The sequence below is a fragment of the Mesoplodon bidens genome (genome assembly GCF_964165515.1).
Source record: "Mesoplodon bidens genome assembly, chromosome: 2".
Classification (NCBI taxonomy): Eukaryota; Metazoa; Chordata; class Mammalia; order Artiodactyla; family Ziphiidae; genus Mesoplodon; species Mesoplodon bidens.
Window position 1 is genome coordinate 126,055,407 of NC_138177.1, and position 21,408 is coordinate 126,076,814.

The window sequence follows — 21,408 nt, forward strand, 5'->3', positions numbered from 1 at the left end:
TCTCTTTTTATTAGTGAACCCTGAGAAATTAATTTCTAAAGCCTTTGAGGCCCACACATTCAGGGGTGGTCATGTCAATGGGTACCAGACATACATGGCTGTGTGACTCGGTATGTATGCATTGGTGGTGGCAGAAACCAATGTATGTGGAAAACCCAGTAACAGATTATTTGTTTCTTAAAAAAAGTCCAGCACAGTGTCATACACATATAATACACTAAGAAAATTTGGTAGAATTAAATGAAAGAAGTTTCTATCTATGGTTTGTGGTCATGTACTCAGCAAGTGGTCATGAAAGTACGAGTGATTTTTAAAAATAAAAACTAGTGAGACAGTGGCATGTACATATATACACTACCAAATGTAAAACTGATAGCTAGTGGGAAGCAGCCGCATAGCACAGGGAGATCAGCTCTGTGCTTTGTGACCACCTAGAGGGGTGGGATAGGGAGGGTGGAAAGGAGGGAGATGCAAGAGGGAGGAGATATGGGGACATATGTATATGTATAGCTGATTCACTTTGTTATAAAGCAGAAACTAACACACCATTGTAAAGCAATTATACTCCAGCAAAGATGTTAAAAAAGTAAAACTTCAGATGTATGTTCAGAGGTAGAAGTCAAAGAATTAAACAATTAAATAATATAATTAAGGTTTCTTATTTTTCTTTCTTTTATAAAAACATTTTTGAAGTTAGTCTTGAATCATAGTAAGGCACTCCTTACTTTCCACAGATTTCAGTTATCATGGTTTCCTTGAATAACATTAGTCCCCCAACAATATTGCTCAAATTTCAGTTACCTCGGTATATTAACTGTGAGTAACTGCATAAAGTAAAAACTTTGCTGCTAACTCTTCAGTCCACAAATTGCTGTGTAAATAACAGATGCACATCATGATCAGTGACTAGTCATATTACTTTTTTGAGTCTGTCAGTGATCAGCCTCTGCATATCCACTATTCAGTTCACACACAGACAGTAAGTCTTGTAGTTATGTTGCCTTCTTGTCAATCGGCTATAGAGAGATACTATATGCACCATAATTTAACATTTAAAGTGCTACTCCTGTTGGATAATGCTCTTCGTCATCTTATTGCTCTTGGGGATTTAGATGAAAATGTGAAAATTTGCTTTTTATCACCAAGAACAACTTCATTAATCCAACCAGTGGACCAAGGAGTTATTTCAACTTTGAAGGCCTGTTATCTTACACAGACTTTTGAAGAGGCTATTGATGCTACAACTGGAGATCATACAGTTTCTTTAGCTGAGTTTTGGAAGAAATATGACATAAAGCATTCAATTGAAAATATTCAAACATCAGGGCAGGAAGTAACAACAAGTAATACTCATGCATTGTAGCAGAAACTTTTAGCACACTGTGCAAATAACTTGGCAGGATTTGAACTGAACATACATGGGATTATAGAAGAAACAGCTGACTATGGGAATGCTGCCTGCCACTATTTGAGAGCCTGTAGATCTGCTGCCAGAGGAACTTAGTGAAGGAAAACTTGTTGACATCAATGAGGAAAGTGGTTGTAATGAAAAGGATGAAGATGTCTCAGAGGAAGTGACCCTGACAATAAACTTTACATTAAAGGAACTCTCAGAGATATTTCATGATATTGAAAGCACAAAGGATAAAAGTTTGGAAGCTGATCCAAGCTTAAAAGGAGGATGACAATTCACTGACTCATAGAAAAGATATTCATTCTGAATTACAACTTACACAATGAAAAGAAGGCAAGCACTGTTCAAAATAATTTTGATAAGCTTTTTTTTTAAAAAAAAACCCACTTTAATTCTTGATGCTCCTAATGTTTACAATGACTGTGTATTAAATCCACATTGATTTATTATTTTTCCATTTCTCTATACATTTATAACCAATAGCAATAGTACTTAATGTTTGAAAAGGTTTAAAGATTTTTTGTCAGAACAATCATAATTTCCTCCATTGATTCTTAAGACTATTTTGCATAGTTTCAGTGTGCGTGGTTGTTTTCATAGTCCCCACTACTGTGCAAAGTGAGGACTTCCTACAATAAAAGGACAACATTTTTACTGCATCATGGGCTATACTGAATTATAATTTATAGCCTGAAAGTATTTTATATTTTTGGGTTACAAAGAAAATCTATTATGTGCAAAACACATTCTTCAATGATCTCTGAATTCAAAGGATTCAAACTCAAAATCTAACAGTCCAGCTGACTTTATTGATGGTTATCTTGTTATAAATCACCTAAGGTATTTTAATACAGGATCCTATATGAATACAGTTGTACCACATTTACTCAGATTATCACTGGCATTCAAAAGATAGACCAAAATTAGTGAAATAAATCTGACAGAGAAAGACAAATACCATACAATTTCACTTATATGTGAAATCTAAAAACAAAAATAAGCAAAAAAAAAAAAACCCACAACCAAGCTCATATATACAGTGAACAGTTTGGTGGTTGCCAGGAGTAGGGGATAGGGGGTAGAAAAAATGGGTGAAGGTGACTAAAAGGGATCAACTCCCCATTATAAAATAAATAAGTCATGGGGATGTAATGTATGGCATCATATAGTTATCAATACTGTACTTGAAAGTTGCTGAGAGTAGATCTTAAAAGTTCTCATCACAAGAAAAAGGTAACTATGTATGGTGAAAAATGTTAAGTAGATTTACTGTGGTGATCATTTTGCAATACATACTAATAATGGAATCATCCTGCTGTACATCTGAAACTACATTGCCCTTTGTACAAAAAAAAAAAGATAGACCAAAAGCTACCTTTTTTAGAAGTTTTCTCTATAGTCTATAATAGTACACATTAAAAGTGAAAACAGCTGCAAAGGAAGTATAAAGTACTTCAAAGCAGTGCTTCCCAAACTTTAGTGTGCATATGAATCACCAGCAGAACTTGCTAAAATGCAGATTCAGTGATTTGGGGTGGGGCCCAGATTCTGCATTTGAAACAAGCTAGTGGGTGATGGAGAAGCTCCTGGTCCTGTGACCATACATTTTTAAATAAAGTACTTGCAAATATGGCAAGAGTAACATTAAAACACACACACACACACAGATGGAGAGATATACCATGTTCTTGGCTTGGAAGATTCAACATTGTGAAAATGACTTTACTATCCAAAGCAATATACAGAATCAATGAAATCCCTACCAAACTACCAATGGCATTTTTCACAGAACTAGAATAAAAAATTTCTCAATTTGTATGGAAACACAAAAGACCCCAAATAGCCAAAGCAATCTTGAGAAAGAAAAACAGGGCTGGAGGAATAAAGCTCCTGGACTTCAGACTATACTACAAAGCTACAAAGTAATCAAGACAGTGTGGTACTGGCACAAAAACAGAAATATAGATCAATGGAACAGGATAGAAAGCCCAGAGATAAACCCATGGTCACCTTATTTGTGATAAAGGAGGCAAGAATATACAATGGAGAAAAGACAGCCTCTTCAATAAGTGGTGCTAGGAAAACTGGACAGCTACATGTAAAAGAATGAAATTAGAACACTCCCAAACACCACACATGAGAATAAACTCAAAATGGATTAAAGACCTAAATTTAAGGCCAGATACTATAAAACTCTTAGAGGAAAACATAGGCAGAACACTCTATGACATAAATCATAGCAAGATCCTTTTTGACCCACCTCCTAGAGAAATGGAAATAAAAACAAAAATAAACAAATGGGACCTAATGAAACTTAAAAACTTTTGCACAGCAAAGGAAGCCATAAACAAGATGAAAAGACAACCCTCAGAATGAGAGAAAATATTTGCAAGTGAAGCAACTGACAAATGACTAATCTCCAAAATATACAAGCAGCTCATGCAACTCAATATCAAAAAAAGAAACAGCCCAATCCAAAAATGGGCAGAAGACCTAAATCGACATTTCTCCAAAGAAGATATACAGATTGCCAACATGAAAGAATGCTCAACGTCACTAATCATTAGAGAAATGTAAATCAAAGCTACAATGAGGTATCACTTCACACCAGTCAGAATGGCCATCATCAAAAAATCTACAAACAATAAATGCTGGAGAGGGTGTGGAGAAAGGGAACCCTCTTGCACTGTTGGTGGGAATGTAAATTGATACTGCCACTATGGAGAACAGTATGGAGGTTCCTTTAAAAAACTAAAATTAGAACTACCATATGACCCAGCAATCCCACTACTGGGCATATACCCAGAGAAAACCATAATTCAAAAAGACACATGTACCACAATGTTCATTGCAGCACTATTTACAATAGCCAGGACATGGAAGCAACCTAAGTGTCCATCAACAGATGAATGGATAAAGAAGATGTGGCATACATATACAATGGAATATTACTCAGCCATAAAAAGAAATGAAATTGAGTTATTTGTAGTAAGGTGGATGGACCTAGATTCTATCATACAGAATGAAGTTAAGTCAGAAAGAGAAAAACAAATACTGTATGCTAGCACACATATATGGAATCTAAAAAAAAAAAAAAAAAAGGTTCTGAACAACCCAGGGGCAGGACAGGAATAAAGATGCAGACATAGAGAATGTGCTTGAGGACACGGGGAGGGGGAAGGGTAAGCTGGGACGAAGTGAGAGAGTGGCATGGACATATATACACTACCAAATTTAAAATAGATAGCTAGAGCTGCATAGCACAGGGAGATCAGCTCGGTGCTTTGTGACCGCCTGGAGGGGTGGGATAGGGAGGGTGGGAGGGAGGGAGACGTAAGAGGGAAGGGATGTGGGAACAGATGTATATGTATGACTGATTCACTTTGTTATAAAGCAGAAACTAATAAAAAAATAAAAATAATAAATAAAATAGATAGCTAGTGGGAAGCAGCTGCATAGCACAGGGAGATCAGCTCCGTGCTTTGTGAACACCTAGAGGGGTGGGGTAGGGAGGGTGGGAGGGAGACACAAGAAGGTGGGGATATGGTGATATATATGTATACATATAGCTGATTCAATTTGTTATACAGCAGAAACTAACACAAAATTGTAAAGCAATTATACTCCAATAAAGATATTAAACACACACACACACACACACACACACAAGATATGTCAATGATGGCTAAAATTCATGTATAAATATTATAAGAGTTGTGTTTGGTAAGGTTTTACCTTAGATCACATATCAGTACAAGCAACACTACTCCAAGTAGTAATGCTTGACATTAAACAACAGCAACAATATTGACTTAATTTTCTAAAAACATTCTCCACATTTTTCTCTACTTTAGTTTGGTCTTTATGAATCAGTCTTGGATGAGAAGATATTACTGTATCATTAACCCTCAACTACCTAGCTAATGGGGAAGAGGAATTGTGAATATACTACATAGATAATCTATGATTAAACTTTAACATCATTTATGACCATTAGAGACCATTAGATACCATTAAATCTTCTATTAATGTAGATGCTAATAAACATAAAAATAAATGACTTTGGGCTTCACTTTCTTAGTTCACTTTTAACTCTTAACAGAGGTAATGTAATTCCGTGAAAATATTCAGACAGGCTTGGGTTCCAATTCTAGTGTGGCCACTTAATATCTGAGTGAACTTTATCTACTTATTAATCCCTGTTTTTTAATCTATAAAATTGGTTGATAATGCCTGGTATGTAGAGTATCAGTGAGGATTCAATGTATGCTACCTTGCTAGCACATTGACCTTGGACTTCCCAGCTTCTTGAACTCTGAGAAATAAATTTCTGCTGTTTTAGTCACCCAGTCTATGCTACTTTGTTATGGCAGCCTGTGCAGAATAAGACAATGCATTATTATCATATTTGTAAATAAGTATAAGACATTTTTCTTGTTAAGAACTGGATCTTTCATTCATGTTATATTACTAATCCTTACACAGATGAACATAAGAAAAATCAATCAATAAATGTTTTTTTGCTTATTATTATTGATGACTATTATAATTTATTGAAGGCTATCTAACACTCAGTCTCATAATAACCTCAGAGATGTATTATTTCCATTTTACAGATGAGAAAACTACAGCTCTGAGATGTGAAATGACGTGTCCAAGGTCAGTTAGTTAATGAGTGGAGAAGCCAGTCTAGTTCCAAGTCTTGCAAATATTCCCCTGTGCCATACTGCCTAGGTACAATGAAAAGATTAAACATGTTCAAGACATGATACCAACATTTAATGAGCCCATATACTAGTTGGGAGGGAATGACATTATAATTTAAAGGTAAATGATGATACAAAAGATAAATACGAGACTTATTGGTGGAAATGTAAATTGATACAGCCACTATGGAGAACAGTATGGAGGTTCCTTAAAAAACTAAAAATAGCACTACCATACGACCCAGCAATCCCACTGCTGGGCATATACCCGTAGAAAACCATAGTTCAAAAAGAGTCATGTACTACAATGTTCATTGTAGCACTATTTACAATAGCCAGGACATGGAAGCAACTTAAGTGTCTATTGACAGATGAATGGATAAAGAAGATGTGGCACATATATACAATGGAATATTACTCAGTCATAAAAAAGAAACAAAATTGAGTTATTTGTAGTGAGGTGGATGGACCTAGAGTCTATCATACAGAAAGAAGTAAGTCAGAAAGAGAAAAACAAATACCATATATTAATGCATATATCTAGAGTCTAGAAAAAATGGTACACATGAACCAGTTTGCAAGGCAGAAATAGAGATGCATATGTAGAAAACAAATGTGTGGACACCAAGGGGGGAAAGCGGGGATGGGGCGTGGTGGTGGTGGGATGAATTGGGAGATTGGGATTGACATGTATACATTAATATGTATAAAATAGATAACTAATAAGAACCTGCTGTATCATAAATAAATAAATAAATAAAATTAAATTTTAAAAAAAGAAGTGACATAGGTCAATTAGCAGCTTAGATTTGAAATCTGATAACTTCTCTCAGCCTCTGTTTCTGTATCTGTTGATGGAGAGATAATAATACACATTGAATAGTGTTGATGGGGCCTTTAAATAAGAATACATGTAAAGCACCAAACATGGTATCTGGCACAATATGAGCAAACACAAAAAGTTGTTTGTTACTATTTTCATTGTACATTCAATTATTAGAGTGGCTGGAACTCCTAGGCACAACTTAAGATTCAACAACAAAAATAACTAATTTTACAAGTCATTTGGTACAAAAGTCATGGATGTTGAGAAATGAATTCTTTCAGCAATTTTTACTAGTTGGACTATTAAAAATTAATAAAGATAAGCCTAACCTATTGAAACATTCGATGTGCAGAATGAGAATATTTTTGGTCACTGCAGCTGATCTGAACATTTTGGTGCACAGAGTTCTAGGTAGAATGTCTCATAATAAAATAAAGACCATTTCACTACTTACAGAACACTTTCTGCATGTGATCTGGGGTGCCATTAAATAGGATTCTAATCAAATTTTATCTCTAGCCTTGAACTAAATCTCTGATCTATCAGTTCTGAATTCCCTAAAGAAAGCAAAGCCATTATATCATTATTATTACTTTTACTTCATACAGGTTGTTTATTAAGGTATACTATAAAATTTTAGAAATTTAGTTTATTTTTTGCCACAAGTGCTACCTTGAAGTGAGAACATGTTAGACAACGGCTGTCACAATTTTACCATCCAAGACATGATGTATTATAGAACTGAAATCTTCAAACTTTTTCATTTTAGGACCTCTTTACACTCTTAAAAATCATTGGTAATCTTAAAGTACTTTTAAAAATATGGTTTATACCTATTGGTATCTATAATATTATAAATTAAAAGAGGCATTTAAAAATAGTTATTTATTATTCATTCTTAAATAACAATAATAAACCCATGACATGTTAATGTAGGTAACACATTTTTATAAAAGTAAGTATACTTTCCAAAACAAAAACCTTTAGTGAGAAGAGTGACTTTTTTATTTTTGTGAATCTCTTCAATGTTTAGCTTAATAGAAGGCATCTGTATTCTCATATCTGCTTTATATTCAATTTGTTGTGGTATATTGTTTTGATTAAGTTATACATAAAAAAGTCCAAACTCACACAGATAGGTAGTTGGAAAAGGAAGGAGTATTTTCATGGTCTTTTTGGATAATTGTGATTATTCTTTGATACTACACCCAAACTCAACAAATGGCAGTCTTTTTAGGGGATACAGTAATTGCCATGTAGAATCTGAAATACATCAATGAACTTTTCTTACTTTTCATACCAATACATTAAAATCAACTAATCTTTTTGCACTTTGAATGGGTCTATTTCTCATGTGTGATTTTGTAGCTCACGCATTGGTCATTTGGAAAGTGTTGCTTCACTGAGTTGAACAGATTTTCCAAATGTTGACACATTTCATATTACAATATCAACAAATCACATTCATTATTACACCAGTGATATCACACCAGTCTTATCAGGAAAGGCTTTAAATATTGGGAAGCTGTCAAACTCATAGTGGCAGATACAAATTTTCCAAAATTCTAATTTTTACTTGATAGCTCAAATTTCACTGTTGGCAACAAATTCTGTCAGTTGTTTTCCTTGAAGGACAAGCTCACTTTGTTCATTTTTGACAAGATGTTTGCCAAATACTCAAGTCTGAGTAACCACAGTTTGTCAGTCATTCTTCCTTTTTTTAAAATAGACTTTATTTTTATAGCCATTTTAGGTTCACAGCAAAACTGAGCAGAATGTAGAGATTTCGCATATACTTCCTACTGTTTTTTTATTCTGCCTTTTTTAATTGTAATAAAATATAGTCATATAGTCCATTTCTTTAACACTTCCCCTAATGGCTTTATATGAGTGTCAAAACATCAAATTGTAGACTTTAAATATATGCAGTTTATTGTACATCAATTATAGCTAATAAATGTTTTTCTAAAAAAAAGCTAGGCTTTCTCCCTACCACCCCAAGTACACCCAAATCTGTTAAATTATGGATTTATATAATTCTTCACATGAAATGTGGGGCAAGATTCCTGTAAAATGGCCTTACATAATGTGAGAATAAAGACAGCTTATTGATTTCTCACTTTACACAAGTTGTAAACAAAAGAATTTCAGTGCAACACTGATAATAACATACATATGTTTCTTAAAGAACTGTAAATCAAACATTAATGGCAACATAAAATTAGAAGTAAATCACTCTCAAATAAATGGAATATATTTTGTCCTTAAAAGGCAATGATGACCTTTCACCTTGCAGCTTTTTAAAATGTAAGCTAAAACAGATGCTTATCTCCTTAAAGTCTAAAAATACATTGTTTCCACAAATATCAAATTTTACTAACAGTGTAGTGGTAACATATACATAATGCAGATCTTATCAAAATTGATTTGGTTTTGTAAGACATAAGTGAATTTAGAGCTGTTAGTCAAAAACATCAAATTAATAGTATCTGGAAAATTACAGGCAATGGTATAATTGAAGGTCTGGGTAATCAATTTGCTTATGAAAGAGTGATAGTTAAGTATTTCTTACGCTATTATCAATATATAGTTGGGTGTCAATGCAGTGTCTAAATATAAAACTAAATTAAGATAAATTATATACAAATATATAACTAAATAAAATGTGGTCTAAAATGAGTTTACATATGAACAAAATTATTGATATCTCTAGCAGAAAATGTGTGAAATTAGAAAACTCAATATATTCTTTTGTTTCTGGCTTTAGAGAGACTGACTGGTATGAAACTTTGTCACTTACTTTCCGATTGTATTGGGTAGCATTGTAAGTTGATTGTCATCTACTTTTAGAGTAGTTAGTTTTTTCAACAAACCTAAAACAGAGAAGAAGATATATTAATATATAAGAATAGATTTCTGACAAAAAATACAATATAAAAGGAATCGCTTTTTATGAGTTGTAGTCCTGATCAAACTACTGCCCCTGCCCACCAGTGGAGCCAGAGGGGGGCTGACAGTCTCAACATCACTTGATTGGGTGATGAATGTTTGTCATGCTAATTGGCTGCACTCTACTTATATCAACCTACAAACTGATATTCGTGTGTCTAGTTTTAACCTTCCAGTTACAAAAAATTTACTTACATCAATGAGAGTTCAAGTACATTGATGGAGACAATAAAGAAAACATAGGGCTCCAACGAAACCTGAGTTGGCAGTACTACTACCACATTTCCCTTTTCTATTATGCAGCAAATGGACCAGATGAAACTTTTCAAGCCAGCTGTGTTCGGTATTTAATTAACCCATAAGCACTAATAACTAACATTCCTGTTGAATTGAAAACAAATCTGAATTAAGCCTAATAATCAACAAATGGGTGCTGAAGTACTGCAGTGTAATGGTTATAATTATTGACTTGGAAAATTACAACATGTGACTTCATACTCTTTCTGTTACCATAAATTCTTGACTTGGATCAGCAGTAAGCACAAAAACTTGTAGTTTTTAATCTATCAAGTAGAACTGGTCAAGAATTGAAGTTCCAACTATTTATATTTCACTGCCTGATTTATGCCCTCCATACCCTTACTGTTTGATCTACTCCTACTCTCAGGGTTTCAAAGAGCAAAAACCACAGAGTAATTGAAGAACAGCTTCCTTTACCCAGCCGTAACAGAACCCATTGTATCAATATGGCTTAAATAGCTAAAATCCAAGACAAAGCATTAACAGTGGCTAATTCTTTTTTTACATTGGAACTATAGATATACACTATAGATGACTTGTTTTGCAGAAAACTTGTTCTGATGGATATAGTAGGTTCCATGGTTGAAAGCGTTTGGGAAATCTAAATTAAACAAAATCAACCAGATTTCTTTAATGAAGTTTTTCTAGGAATTTTTAATATGCTAATATAACAGGGTGACGCTAAAGTTATTGGGCAACTTGTGTGTATGCACAGAATATCTTGTATAATGGTGTTTTGCGAACATGCTCTCAGAAGCACTGCTATAGCTCATGTCTACTCACCTCAAGTATTTTGAGCATACCTTAAAGGCAAAAAGTAAGTCACAAGAAGTCTGAAATAAAGCCATTGTTGCACTTTAAGTTTCACTATGCTCAGTTACGTATTCTGCAGAAGCACTCAGAATTTCTGCTCCGGTGGAGAGAAATGTTATCACTATCAGACTGCTGTGAGAAAATACCTACAATATTTGGAGATTAATACATCAGCTTGTGCTGTTAGGATACATGGCTGAAAACAGTAGCACCTGAGAAAGAAGACAATTCTCACTGGGGTAATTAATCTCTGAAATTTGAATACCCACTGCCATATTCATCTATGCTCAAAGGGTGACTGAATCACTTTAGCTTCTCTGGTGCATGTGTAAAAAACTATAGACCTTGGAAATATAAAAGAACTCCTGAGCTTGTTCATCAATTGTGAAAAGACAACAGGGGACTATGAATTACAGCTAACTTTTTTATGAGTTGTAATCCTGATCAAACTACTGCCCCTGCCCACCACTGGAGCCAGGGGAGGGCTGACAGTCTCAACATCGCTTGATTCAGTCACGAGAAATTTTGGGCTGGGTTACAGATGGCTCTGCAAACATGAAACCAGGTTGCAAAGCAGTCTTTAAGAGAATCACAGTTCCTAGGTCTGAAGTAGTGGTGAGAAAATTTCGAGGCAGGATAGGGATGAAGGCCAAAAGACTGATGCAACAGATTTTTTTTGAAGAATGGAGTAGTGGCTCTGAAAATTGACAGAAGCTTCTATAGCTTTAAAGGTTGAAGTGAGTTAGGGCTCCCTTCTTAGTTCCACGTCTGTGGACTTAAGGGAACTTCACTCATTTGTGGTGTGGCTACTTTGTCACTCACATAAATGTATCCCTTTGGACACATTCTGGAGCTTCTGTAGGAATCTGGTTGTCCTTGGAGTGGAAATAGGCCACCAGCCTCAGCTCTGTTGCTCATGAATTCCTCTTGCAGATAAATACTACATAGCTATATCATATCTGCTTGGACTCTCTTCTACCCTCAGGCACCAAAGGTACTTTATCCTATTTCTTCCTCAATTCCCCACCTCTTTATCCTATATTCCCAACTCAGATATACTGAAGAGGAAGAAAAAGGAGGGTTTTTTTGGCTATGATTTTAGCTACTTATATATAAATATATAATAAGCAGTAATGTATTAAACATTAATATCAAAAATAGCTAAAGTTTACATGGCATTTACCCTAGATAATAAAATTTTGAAATCCAAATGGTTGTGCACTCACTCATCATATCTACGATTATAATAATTATTATATTATGATAGTCCCTAACATTGATTGAACATTTATTATGTGCCAGGTACTGTTCGAAGCAAGTTTACATATATTAATTCATTTATTTCTCAGAATAATCCCCTGATGCAGGTACTATTACTTCCCCACTTAAAAGATGATAAAAATGAGGCACAGAGAGATTAAGTACCTTGTGTGAAGTCACACATTTAGTAAGGTAGAAAACCCAGACTTTGAACTCGGGTAGCTTGACTACAAAACCTGTCTTTAACCACTAAGTGAATAAGATAAATTATTTTGGAAAGTAAAAAAATTGTATTCTCCTTTACTGAGTTTCTCTGTTATCCAAAGAAGATGGTTATTAAAGCTCTATCTAGAAAATGTAAAGAGCCCCCTTCATTTTCCCTGCAACCAGCACAAGGAAAGGGACTCAGCATACAGGGTTCATTGTTGAATATATCACTCCATTCAAACACCCCACAACTGCAGAATTAAAACAGGTGTAAAGGAAGTAAAGATTTTATTTTACTTGCTATTTCCCTTTATTAATACTGTGACGTTTCTTGTCTTTTATTCTTTTAAATGTTGGTAGTTCAATAGACGATTTATGCTCAAATAAAGAAGAAGAGATGCAATTTACCATCCAATCAGAATCAACAAATTATTTTAGGATCTTTGAACAGAGTTCACAGGTATTTCTCTTGACCAAGAAGGAAATTCTTAGAGGAAAGTCAGCCATTCTACGTGTATAATCAGGTACTCTGGCAACTCTGCAGATATATAAATGCAATTTTCCCTAAAAGGTCAATAGGGTCCAAAGAGAGTTCCAGGAGTAAGCTACTAACATGTTATTTTCTTAATTTGAGAACCACTCAGATTCTAAGTGAAGATGTTAAATATGTAATACCACCTGCCTGTGCTGGTCTGTTTTATCAGCCCAGGATCTAATCTGATATTTTCTATCATCTATACATGCTGCCTTCCCCAGACCAGAAGGCTAATTCCCTAGTCTGCTTTCTTAATGGAAGATATTTTAAACAAATAATCATATCATCTTTTATTTCACTATGTGGCATTTTCATTTCCAGAATTTCTAATTGGTTCTTTTTTATAACCACCTGTTCTTAGTCATAGCTCCTGTTTTTGTTTTATAAGTTATTTTTATTTTTACAAATGTTATTCTTCCTTATATCTATTTGAGGATCTGCACATACTTAAACATTTTTTTTTTATATTTCTTGATAATTTTGGTTTCCCTTGGGGTAAATTTTCCTATTGTTTGAGTTTTTGGTTGTTGTAACATTAGTTTTCCTTTAAAATTTTTGCTTTCATGCCCATTTGTGAGGGTAAATATTTTTTCCTTACCTATGCTCACCCCTCCCTGTCTGGCACTTATGGTTACCTCCACCTGACCCCCAAGTTTCTGGAGTTCAGGACCAGGTCTTATATTAGCAACATGGTACTCTCATTTGAGGTGGATATTGCAGATTCAGTCCACACCAGCTTGTGACGGGCCGTAATTTTCAGCAGTGAATCTGTATCTGTTCTCTCCTTCCACCCTAGCTCTACATATTAGTTGCAGGTTTTTTCAAGTCTCTCTTTGCAGAAAAGGGTTCCTTCCCTGCCTCAGTCCCTGTAAGTCTGTATTCTTCTGTTATGCTTAAGGTCTTTTTTTTTTTTTAACTGCAGGAACAATTTATGGCTACCACTTCTGTTTGTGGTCTGAAGACCATCAGTCAGGCCTGGGGTCACTGCTGTGTTTCCATTATGTCTCAAATCCAGGTATATGTTCATTCTTCTTAAGCAGGGTAAAATTATTTTATTTACTAAATACTTAAGGAGCACTTACCATACACCAGGCATAATTCTTTGTACAAAGGAGGCAGTAATGAACAAAAATATGTTCTTCTAATATAGTTTTTCCATTCTCATTGTGTCTTTGAAGAGCTATAGAGTGGTGATTGAGTAGGAGAGTAAGATATGTATTTTGACCATATGGTTATCTTGACCAGATGACCATCTCTGTCATCTTGACTAGAGGATGCTCTTTTAAACTATTATATTTCCTTACCTTCTACAACACTAAATAGTATTTTCTAAGCTTATCTGATCATAAGTTTCATCTAGGATATTTAACAAGAATACAGAACAGAGGGCTTATTACACATTTATTGAATCAGAATTTTCACAGAACAAGCCTGGAAATGTGGAACTGTTTAATAAAGCTCTCAGATAAGTCTTATGGGGAATAAGTTGGAGAAACACTGTTATAAAAATATATAATTATATAAATAAAAAAGTCATCAAATCTACAAAGAAAGAAAAGCCAGCCTGTTCTGTTAAAACTAGTATTCTCTATTAGCTTGAAAGAATAGTGAAAATGGAAGCAATAAAATATTGAAGAAAAATTTGGGAAACTGTTTTGTCTTCTAGCTTCCCTTCAATCAGGCTACCTAGGTTGTGACTCAATTTTCAGAAGCATTAATAAGTTCCAGAACATATGATACATCTAATTCAGAGTGTTAAAAACTACATTCCAAAGTTAAGTAGTTCGATAATTACTCTCCTAGCTGTTTCCTCTCATAAATAATAATAAGATATACATACAAAATGTTTACTCATATTTAAATTAGATTCTTTCATTATTTTACTCAGATAAAATGTTATGACAAAAATAGATTGAGTGGTGAATATATACTAACCGACAAGATATCTGGCCTCATGAATCTTAAATATAAAAGTGAGATGTCTTTTTTGAATGATAGTAATATAAGATATTTCATATTGTGTTATTCCTAATTATAGTGATGTTACAATATTATTAAAAATAGAATATAGCCACACTGTGGATAGAAGCTACTATAATTCTATAGTAATAAAAGGAGACATACATGTTTATCAAAGTACTTAAATCTAAGATATAGACACCTTATAATAACATTTTACAACTTAGGAGATCTAAAATTATTTAAAATATATCAATTTAGTAGGATCACTTTAATAAGAGAGTCTTCTTGAGTTTAACAACTATAGTTACCATTTCATTTTAAGATATTGGTAAAATATTTTATCACCTTGAATAATGATCATGCTAATTTATTAATATTATGCTAAGAGTATATACCCTACATCTGTGAATGAGCTATAGAAAACAGTATATTTGACATAAACATTCGTGATGAGATATTATGTTCTCACCTATAGAGTCAGGCAACTGTTGCAACATATTGGATGACAGTAAGAGGTCCTCCAGGGCTTCACATCCAGAAATGTCCATGTCAACCGTTTCTATTCTGTTTTTTGACATATCCAGGTATACCAACGTCTTTAACTTCCCTATAGACTTGATGACATTGCATAAACTCAGGGTTAGTAGAGAAACTTTCAGGAAATATTTTAAAGTTGTAAAAACCACAACACTATAAATTAATTTTAAAAGCAAATGCAACAATAACAAGTTTTGGTGAGAATGTGGAGAAACCATAACCCTCATACATTTCTAGGAGGAATGTAAAATTATACAGCCACTTTGGAAAACAGTTTGGCCATTTCTCAAAATATTAAACATAGAGTTTCCATATGACCCAGAAATCCCTAGGTACATACTCAAGAATGAAATATACATCCACAAAGAAACACAAATGTTCAAAGCAGTGTTATTCACAACAGGCAAAAAGTGGAAACAACCCAATGTCCATCAAGTGATGAACAGTTAAACAAAATGTGGTATATCCATAAGCTGCAGTATTATTTAGCAATAAAGAGCAATAAAGTAGCGATACATGCTACAAAATGGCTGAACCTTGAAACATGCAGTGAAAGATGCCAGTCACAAAAGACCACCTATTGTATGATTCCATTTATATGAATTGTCCAGAATAGACAAATCTATGGAGTCAGAAAGTAGATAAGGATTGCTAGAGGCTGAAAGGTCAAGAGGAAGGGAGTAACTGCTAATGTTTCTTTCAGTGGTGATGGAAATGTTCAAAATTAGATTGTGGTGATGCCTGTTCAATTATGTGAGTGTTTTGAAAACCATTGAACTGTATACTTTAAATGGGTAAATTTTATGATATGTGAATATATCTCCCAATAGAGACAATATGTTAAAAGGTAGCAGCAAATGGGCTTCCCTCGTGGCGCATTGGTTGAGAGTCTGCCTGCTGATGCAGGGGACGTGGGTTCATGCCCTGGTCCGGGAAGGTCCCACATGCCACGGAGTGGCTGGGCCCGTGAGCCATGGCCTCTGAGCCTGTGCATCCGGAGCCTGTGCTCCTCAACGGGAGAGGCCACAACAGTGAGAGGCCCACGTACCGCAAAAAAAAAAAAAAAAAATAGCAGCAATAATCTCAAAGTTGCTGTAGAATTAAGTAAATTGAAAGAAAGAAAGAAAAAGGAAGTAAGGAAAAGAAAGGAAAAAAGTTGCCACCTAAACAACATATGCTGACATTCTGATTCTTACAATTTCAAATGCATAAGAAACATATTAAATCGTGATTTGGACTTCATCTTACTACTCAGAATCAATTTGTTCATTCAACAGTCCTTTTGTTCTTTTGAGGATCTACTATGTACCAGGGCTTTTGTTATATACTGGAGAACAATCATGAATAAGTCAGCTATGTGAGCGAAGAGACTTGTCATGATATAGATAAAGTCTTTAAGGTGCTTATAGCAGTGAAGGAAACTGTCAAATAAATAACTATAATACCCTATGATATGTACAATAAAAAAAGCATGTAGAGAATGCCCTAGAAACAAAGGGATGCAAATTGCCTGGAAGACACTGCTGTCAAGAAAAGGAGAAACTGTACCTGGAAGAGAGAACAGCGCAGAGAAGTGTGAGGAAGCGTGGTGTGTTTGAGGGAGAGTGGGAGATTCAACGTCACTGAATACAGTGATGAAATTAAGCATCATAAGAAGCCAGCTGTTAAACGGCCTTGCCTGTCATGTGAGGATTACGTGATCTCTATCTTATAGGCAAGGAGAGCTATTCAAAGCTTTTAAGATGGTGAATGACATAATCAGATTTGTGTTTTGAAATAATGACTTCAGGGAAATGTGAAGGGAAGATTCATGACTGGGGTTAGAGTAGATCTGAAAGGATTAGAAGGATTTGGAAGCAGTTTAGCTGAGGAGATGAAAGGGACCTGAGTTAAGGCAGCAGAAGTGAGGATGAAGAGGGGATGGATTGAGAAAAATTTAGATGTGAAATGATTGGATTAGTAACTGATTACTGAGGACAGGGGAAGAATCAGGTCATACATTGCACAGGGAGTGAATAGTGATTGTTTAGCTTGGACATGTACTATGGGAATTAGAGCAAGATAAAACCCTTCATTTTCCTTTTCTTTAAGGGCATGATTTGCAAATAAATGCCCCAAATATATCTGTGTTCAATGGGTCATCTGCTTGTTGGTCTACCTGTATACAATTTACTATACTGTCTCTACTTATTTGACAGAGTATAAACACATAAATATTACATAAACAAATTTATTATGCAAGCACACACTTGGCACTGTGCTAAGTACTTTATACATATTACTTGACATAATACTTTATATTCTTGCTGCTCAGAACATGTTTTACACAGCAGCAGCATTGGTACAACCAATGTTTGTCAGAAATGTGGAATCCAGACCCACTTCAGACCTATTGAATCAGAATCTGCACTTGGACACACATTAAATAAAGCTTAGAGGTTAAGTAATGTCACATGCTGGTTTCCCTAAGAACTGGAGACAAAGAGAAATTTATGAGAGAGATTCTTGGAATTAATACCAGGGGAAAGAAAGAGGGAAGGAAGGAAGCAGGATTGGACAGATGAAGGTGGGTTATGATGAAGTTTTGAGGAATTCCTCAGCTGACCCTTCAAATAGTGTTGAAGTAGCAGGGAAGGGGCCAGGCCTTCAGAGTCTTATTTGATTGATCACTGGCTGCAGGTCTCCTGGAATAGGGGTGTAACCCTGCATGAGAAAGTTCTCTCAGCTGAGGCAATTCCTGAAGAGGATGGAGAGCTGCAAGCAGAATGCCCAGAAGCTGGGGAGTTCATTCAGGATGATGATGCATGACAGGATATACTACAAGTAGCATTCCAAAGTTGCCCCATTAATAAGGGGTGGAGCTAAAATTCAAACTCGTTTTTACTGGAATTCAGACTACAAAGCCTACCGATTACATTAGCACTTTCTGACTGACGCCTTAATTAACTCAACTCACATCTCTAGCCCTGCTCCTCCAGTTCCCCATGTGGGCAGAGGGCGAACACAGTCTTAGAACAGGTGAATAGTTGCTAGGCTCGGAACTGGGTACTCTGGGTGAGTCAGGCCACGGGACTGAGTTTCTCCTCATGCCTAGAAATATGTTCCTTGGAAAAATACTGTCACTTTACTTATAGCTCTCCACCCCAAGGAACTATTATGTTACCTTAGCTCATCTCTTCTGATGAGCATAGAAAGAATAATATATGTGATTATGTGTCTATGTGTGTGTATATTTATTTCTTTGTTTCATTATGATGAGAAAATTTCTTTTCTCTTTGAAGCTTCCTGAATTGCTATCTCCAGCAAACTCAGTAAATATTTTGGTGTGAAGTTTCTAAATATCTTTTTTCGGAAGCAAAATAACAATTTGGTGTTTATTTTTGTCTTTCTAAACCCTTACTTTCAAATATCTTATAAAAGCAATAGTAGCCTGGAGTGTTAAAGGCCTTTAAGGCCCAATGTCTCAGAGTTCTTGAGGATGCTAAATGTTGCTCCAACATCTCTCTGAACATAGAGGGGCCTACAGGTGAGTGGTGGACAACAAATAAAATGTGGAAGCCATCACAAGCAAAAGAAGATATTGGAGTTTGCTGTTTAGTCATATTTTGGTTGATTGATCTTAGAGTGATGGCCACAAGACAGAGCTATGTAGCAAACTAATTTTTGATCATTATCTATTTGCTTCTCTGATTTATGAAAAACAGTGGAAAAATGAAAGCCCAGGCTTCCAAAAGTATTTAAAAAGTATATTAGCTTAATGTATTTTGGTACATGAACTAAAAATAAAAAGGAACTTGCTTTTTTCCCTGTGTCTTATGACAGCAGTCCCCAACCTTTTTGGCACCAGGGATTGGTTTCATGGAAGACAATTTTTCCACAGACCGGGGTGGGGGAGGGAGGATGGTTTGGGGATGATTCAAGAGCATTACATTTGTTGTGCACTTTATTTCTATTATTATTACATTGTAATATATAATGAAATAATTATACAACTCACCATAATGCAGAATCAGTGGGAGCCCTGAGCTTGTTTTCACTTGCCACTCACTGATTGGGTTTTGATATGAGTCTGCAAGCAATCGATTTATTATGATCTCTGTGCAGTCAAACCTCCCTGCTAATGATGATCTGTATTTGCAGCTGCTCCCCAGAGCTAGCATCACTGCCTCAGCTCCACCTCAGATCATCAGGCCTTAGATTCTCATAATGAGCTCGCAACCTAGATCTCTCACATGCTCAGTTCACAGTAGGGTTTGTGCCCCTATGAGAATCTAATGTCGCTGCTGATCTGACAGGAGGCGGAGGTCAGGCGGTAATGCCAGCGATGGGGAGAGGCTGTAAATACAGATGAAGCTTCACTCGCTCACCCACTGCTCACCTCCTGCTGTGTGGCTTGGTTCCTAACAGGCCATGGAACGGTACCGGTCCATGGCCCAGGGGTTGGGGACCTCTGTTTTATAACACTAAATATTTAGGATTAATCATCCTGTGAAACTGACAGACATGGGCTGAAGACTGCATTCAAGATTAACCTTTCAAAGTCAAGCATTTCTAGGTAATTGCATAAAAACTAATTGCCAACACTGGACATTAAAAAAACCATGCCTGTTTAGGGTAGGGAGGTGTGGGGTATTCCCACAAAGAGCATCACAAAATGTGGAATTAAGTGTACTAACTAAAGTGAGAAATCCACTTAAACTTGGCAGTATATAATAAAAAATCTACTTTTGAAGCAGAAAAAAATTAGGCAGCACTGTTTTACAGAAGATTTAATCACTACTTTTCCATTTAAATAATACACTAACTAAGGAATTAGAGGTCTGAGTTGATTTCCAAGGTTGGATTTTGGGAATGGAGTAACTGTGAAAAGTAAGATGACCCTAATTCTCATTTATACCTTCTATTGATTCTATAGCAACAGAATTTTGGAGCATCAGAGGAACAAAAGCCTCTGGAGCTGGTATGAATTACAGATCCACCATTTACTGGCTGTGTGACCTTGGCCCAGTTACTTACTCTTTCTGTTTCAGTTTCCTCATCTATAACATGGGGTTGGTAATAAATCTGCTTCACAGGGTTGCTGTGAGAATTTGGTGAATCATTTGTAAAATATCTAGATAGTGCTTAGCCCATGATAAATGCTATGTAAGTGTTTTTGAATAAACGAATACATTGAAGAAGCAGATATAAACTTTTCCAACTAGACATACATTCTGATTCCTCAGTATTTGCATAAGGGATTGATCACTGTCTTACTTGTTGCCCCAGGGTTTGTACATACCTTGAATATGATACAAATCAGTCTCTGCTATGTGTAGTGGAATACAGATTTGTCTCTCATGTTATATGTGAGCCCCTCAAACAAATATATTCAAGGTCATTGAGTATATTAATTTTTGTAACCCTGACATTAACATGGTTTCTAGTTCATAGAGGTATATGTGTGGTTTCAAATGGTTTTTGAATAAATCAATAAATAGAAAACATGCATGCTTTTCTGTTTTGCATTTGTGATGATAGTAGAAATGTATTCCTTTGGTGAGAGGAGAAAGTATTTTTCCCTAATCTTTTGTCATATTTTCTTCTTTATGTGGTCCCATCCTTGTTCAAAAGAGACTAAGCTTCCTGTTCTTGTTGCTTTTGCAAAAATTTTAAAAAAATTTTAAATGTTAATTCAAACAAGGAATAAGTTTGACTTTGGGAATACACATCTAAACCTCAGTGACTGAAGAATTATTACACAACCAGCTGCCCTGGCTTCTTAGTCCAATGCAAGGAGTTTAGAGTTGGCTTTCACCAGAGACCCTTGTGGTTGTTGTTGGTGGTGGTGGTGGTGTGTGTGTGTGTGTACATGCTTATATTCAAGTGCACGTATTATGAGTGGTAAGAAGCAGTGTTT

At 35.3% G+C, this 21,408-nt stretch overlaps 1 protein-coding gene and 1 long non-coding RNA gene across 5 annotated transcripts in view; one reads left to right on the forward strand and one right to left on the reverse strand.

The window, feature by feature from the left end:
- The window catches only part of LOC308612841, a 156,982-nt gene that overhangs the window by 131,245 nt on the left and 4,329 nt on the right, over window positions 1-21,408 (forward strand). For 2 of the 4 annotated variants that reach the window (XR_014015144.1, XR_014015146.1), the window contains exons 6-8: window positions 12,836-12,999; window positions 13,933-14,025; window positions 14,899-14,983. This is a non-coding gene — a long non-coding RNA (uncharacterized lncRNA). The remainder of the gene's footprint in view (window positions 1-12,835; window positions 13,000-13,932; window positions 14,026-14,898; window positions 14,984-21,408) is intronic. The other 2 variants (XR_014015145.1, XR_014015147.1) reach the window with 1 other exon arrangement.
- LRRC7 (leucine rich repeat containing 7) overlaps window positions 1-21,408 on the reverse strand; it is a gene marked incomplete at its 3' end in the record, with an annotated part of 507,551 nt that overhangs the window by 113,845 nt on the left and 372,298 nt on the right. Inside the window, exons 10-11 of the mRNA XM_081225604.1 lie at window positions 15,442-15,586; window positions 9,747-9,819 (exon numbers count right to left, since the gene is read on the reverse strand). Of these exons, the coding sequence (XP_081081730.1) occupies window positions 9,747-9,819; window positions 15,442-15,586 (218 nt within the window). The remainder of the gene's footprint in view (window positions 1-9,746; window positions 9,820-15,441; window positions 15,587-21,408) is intronic.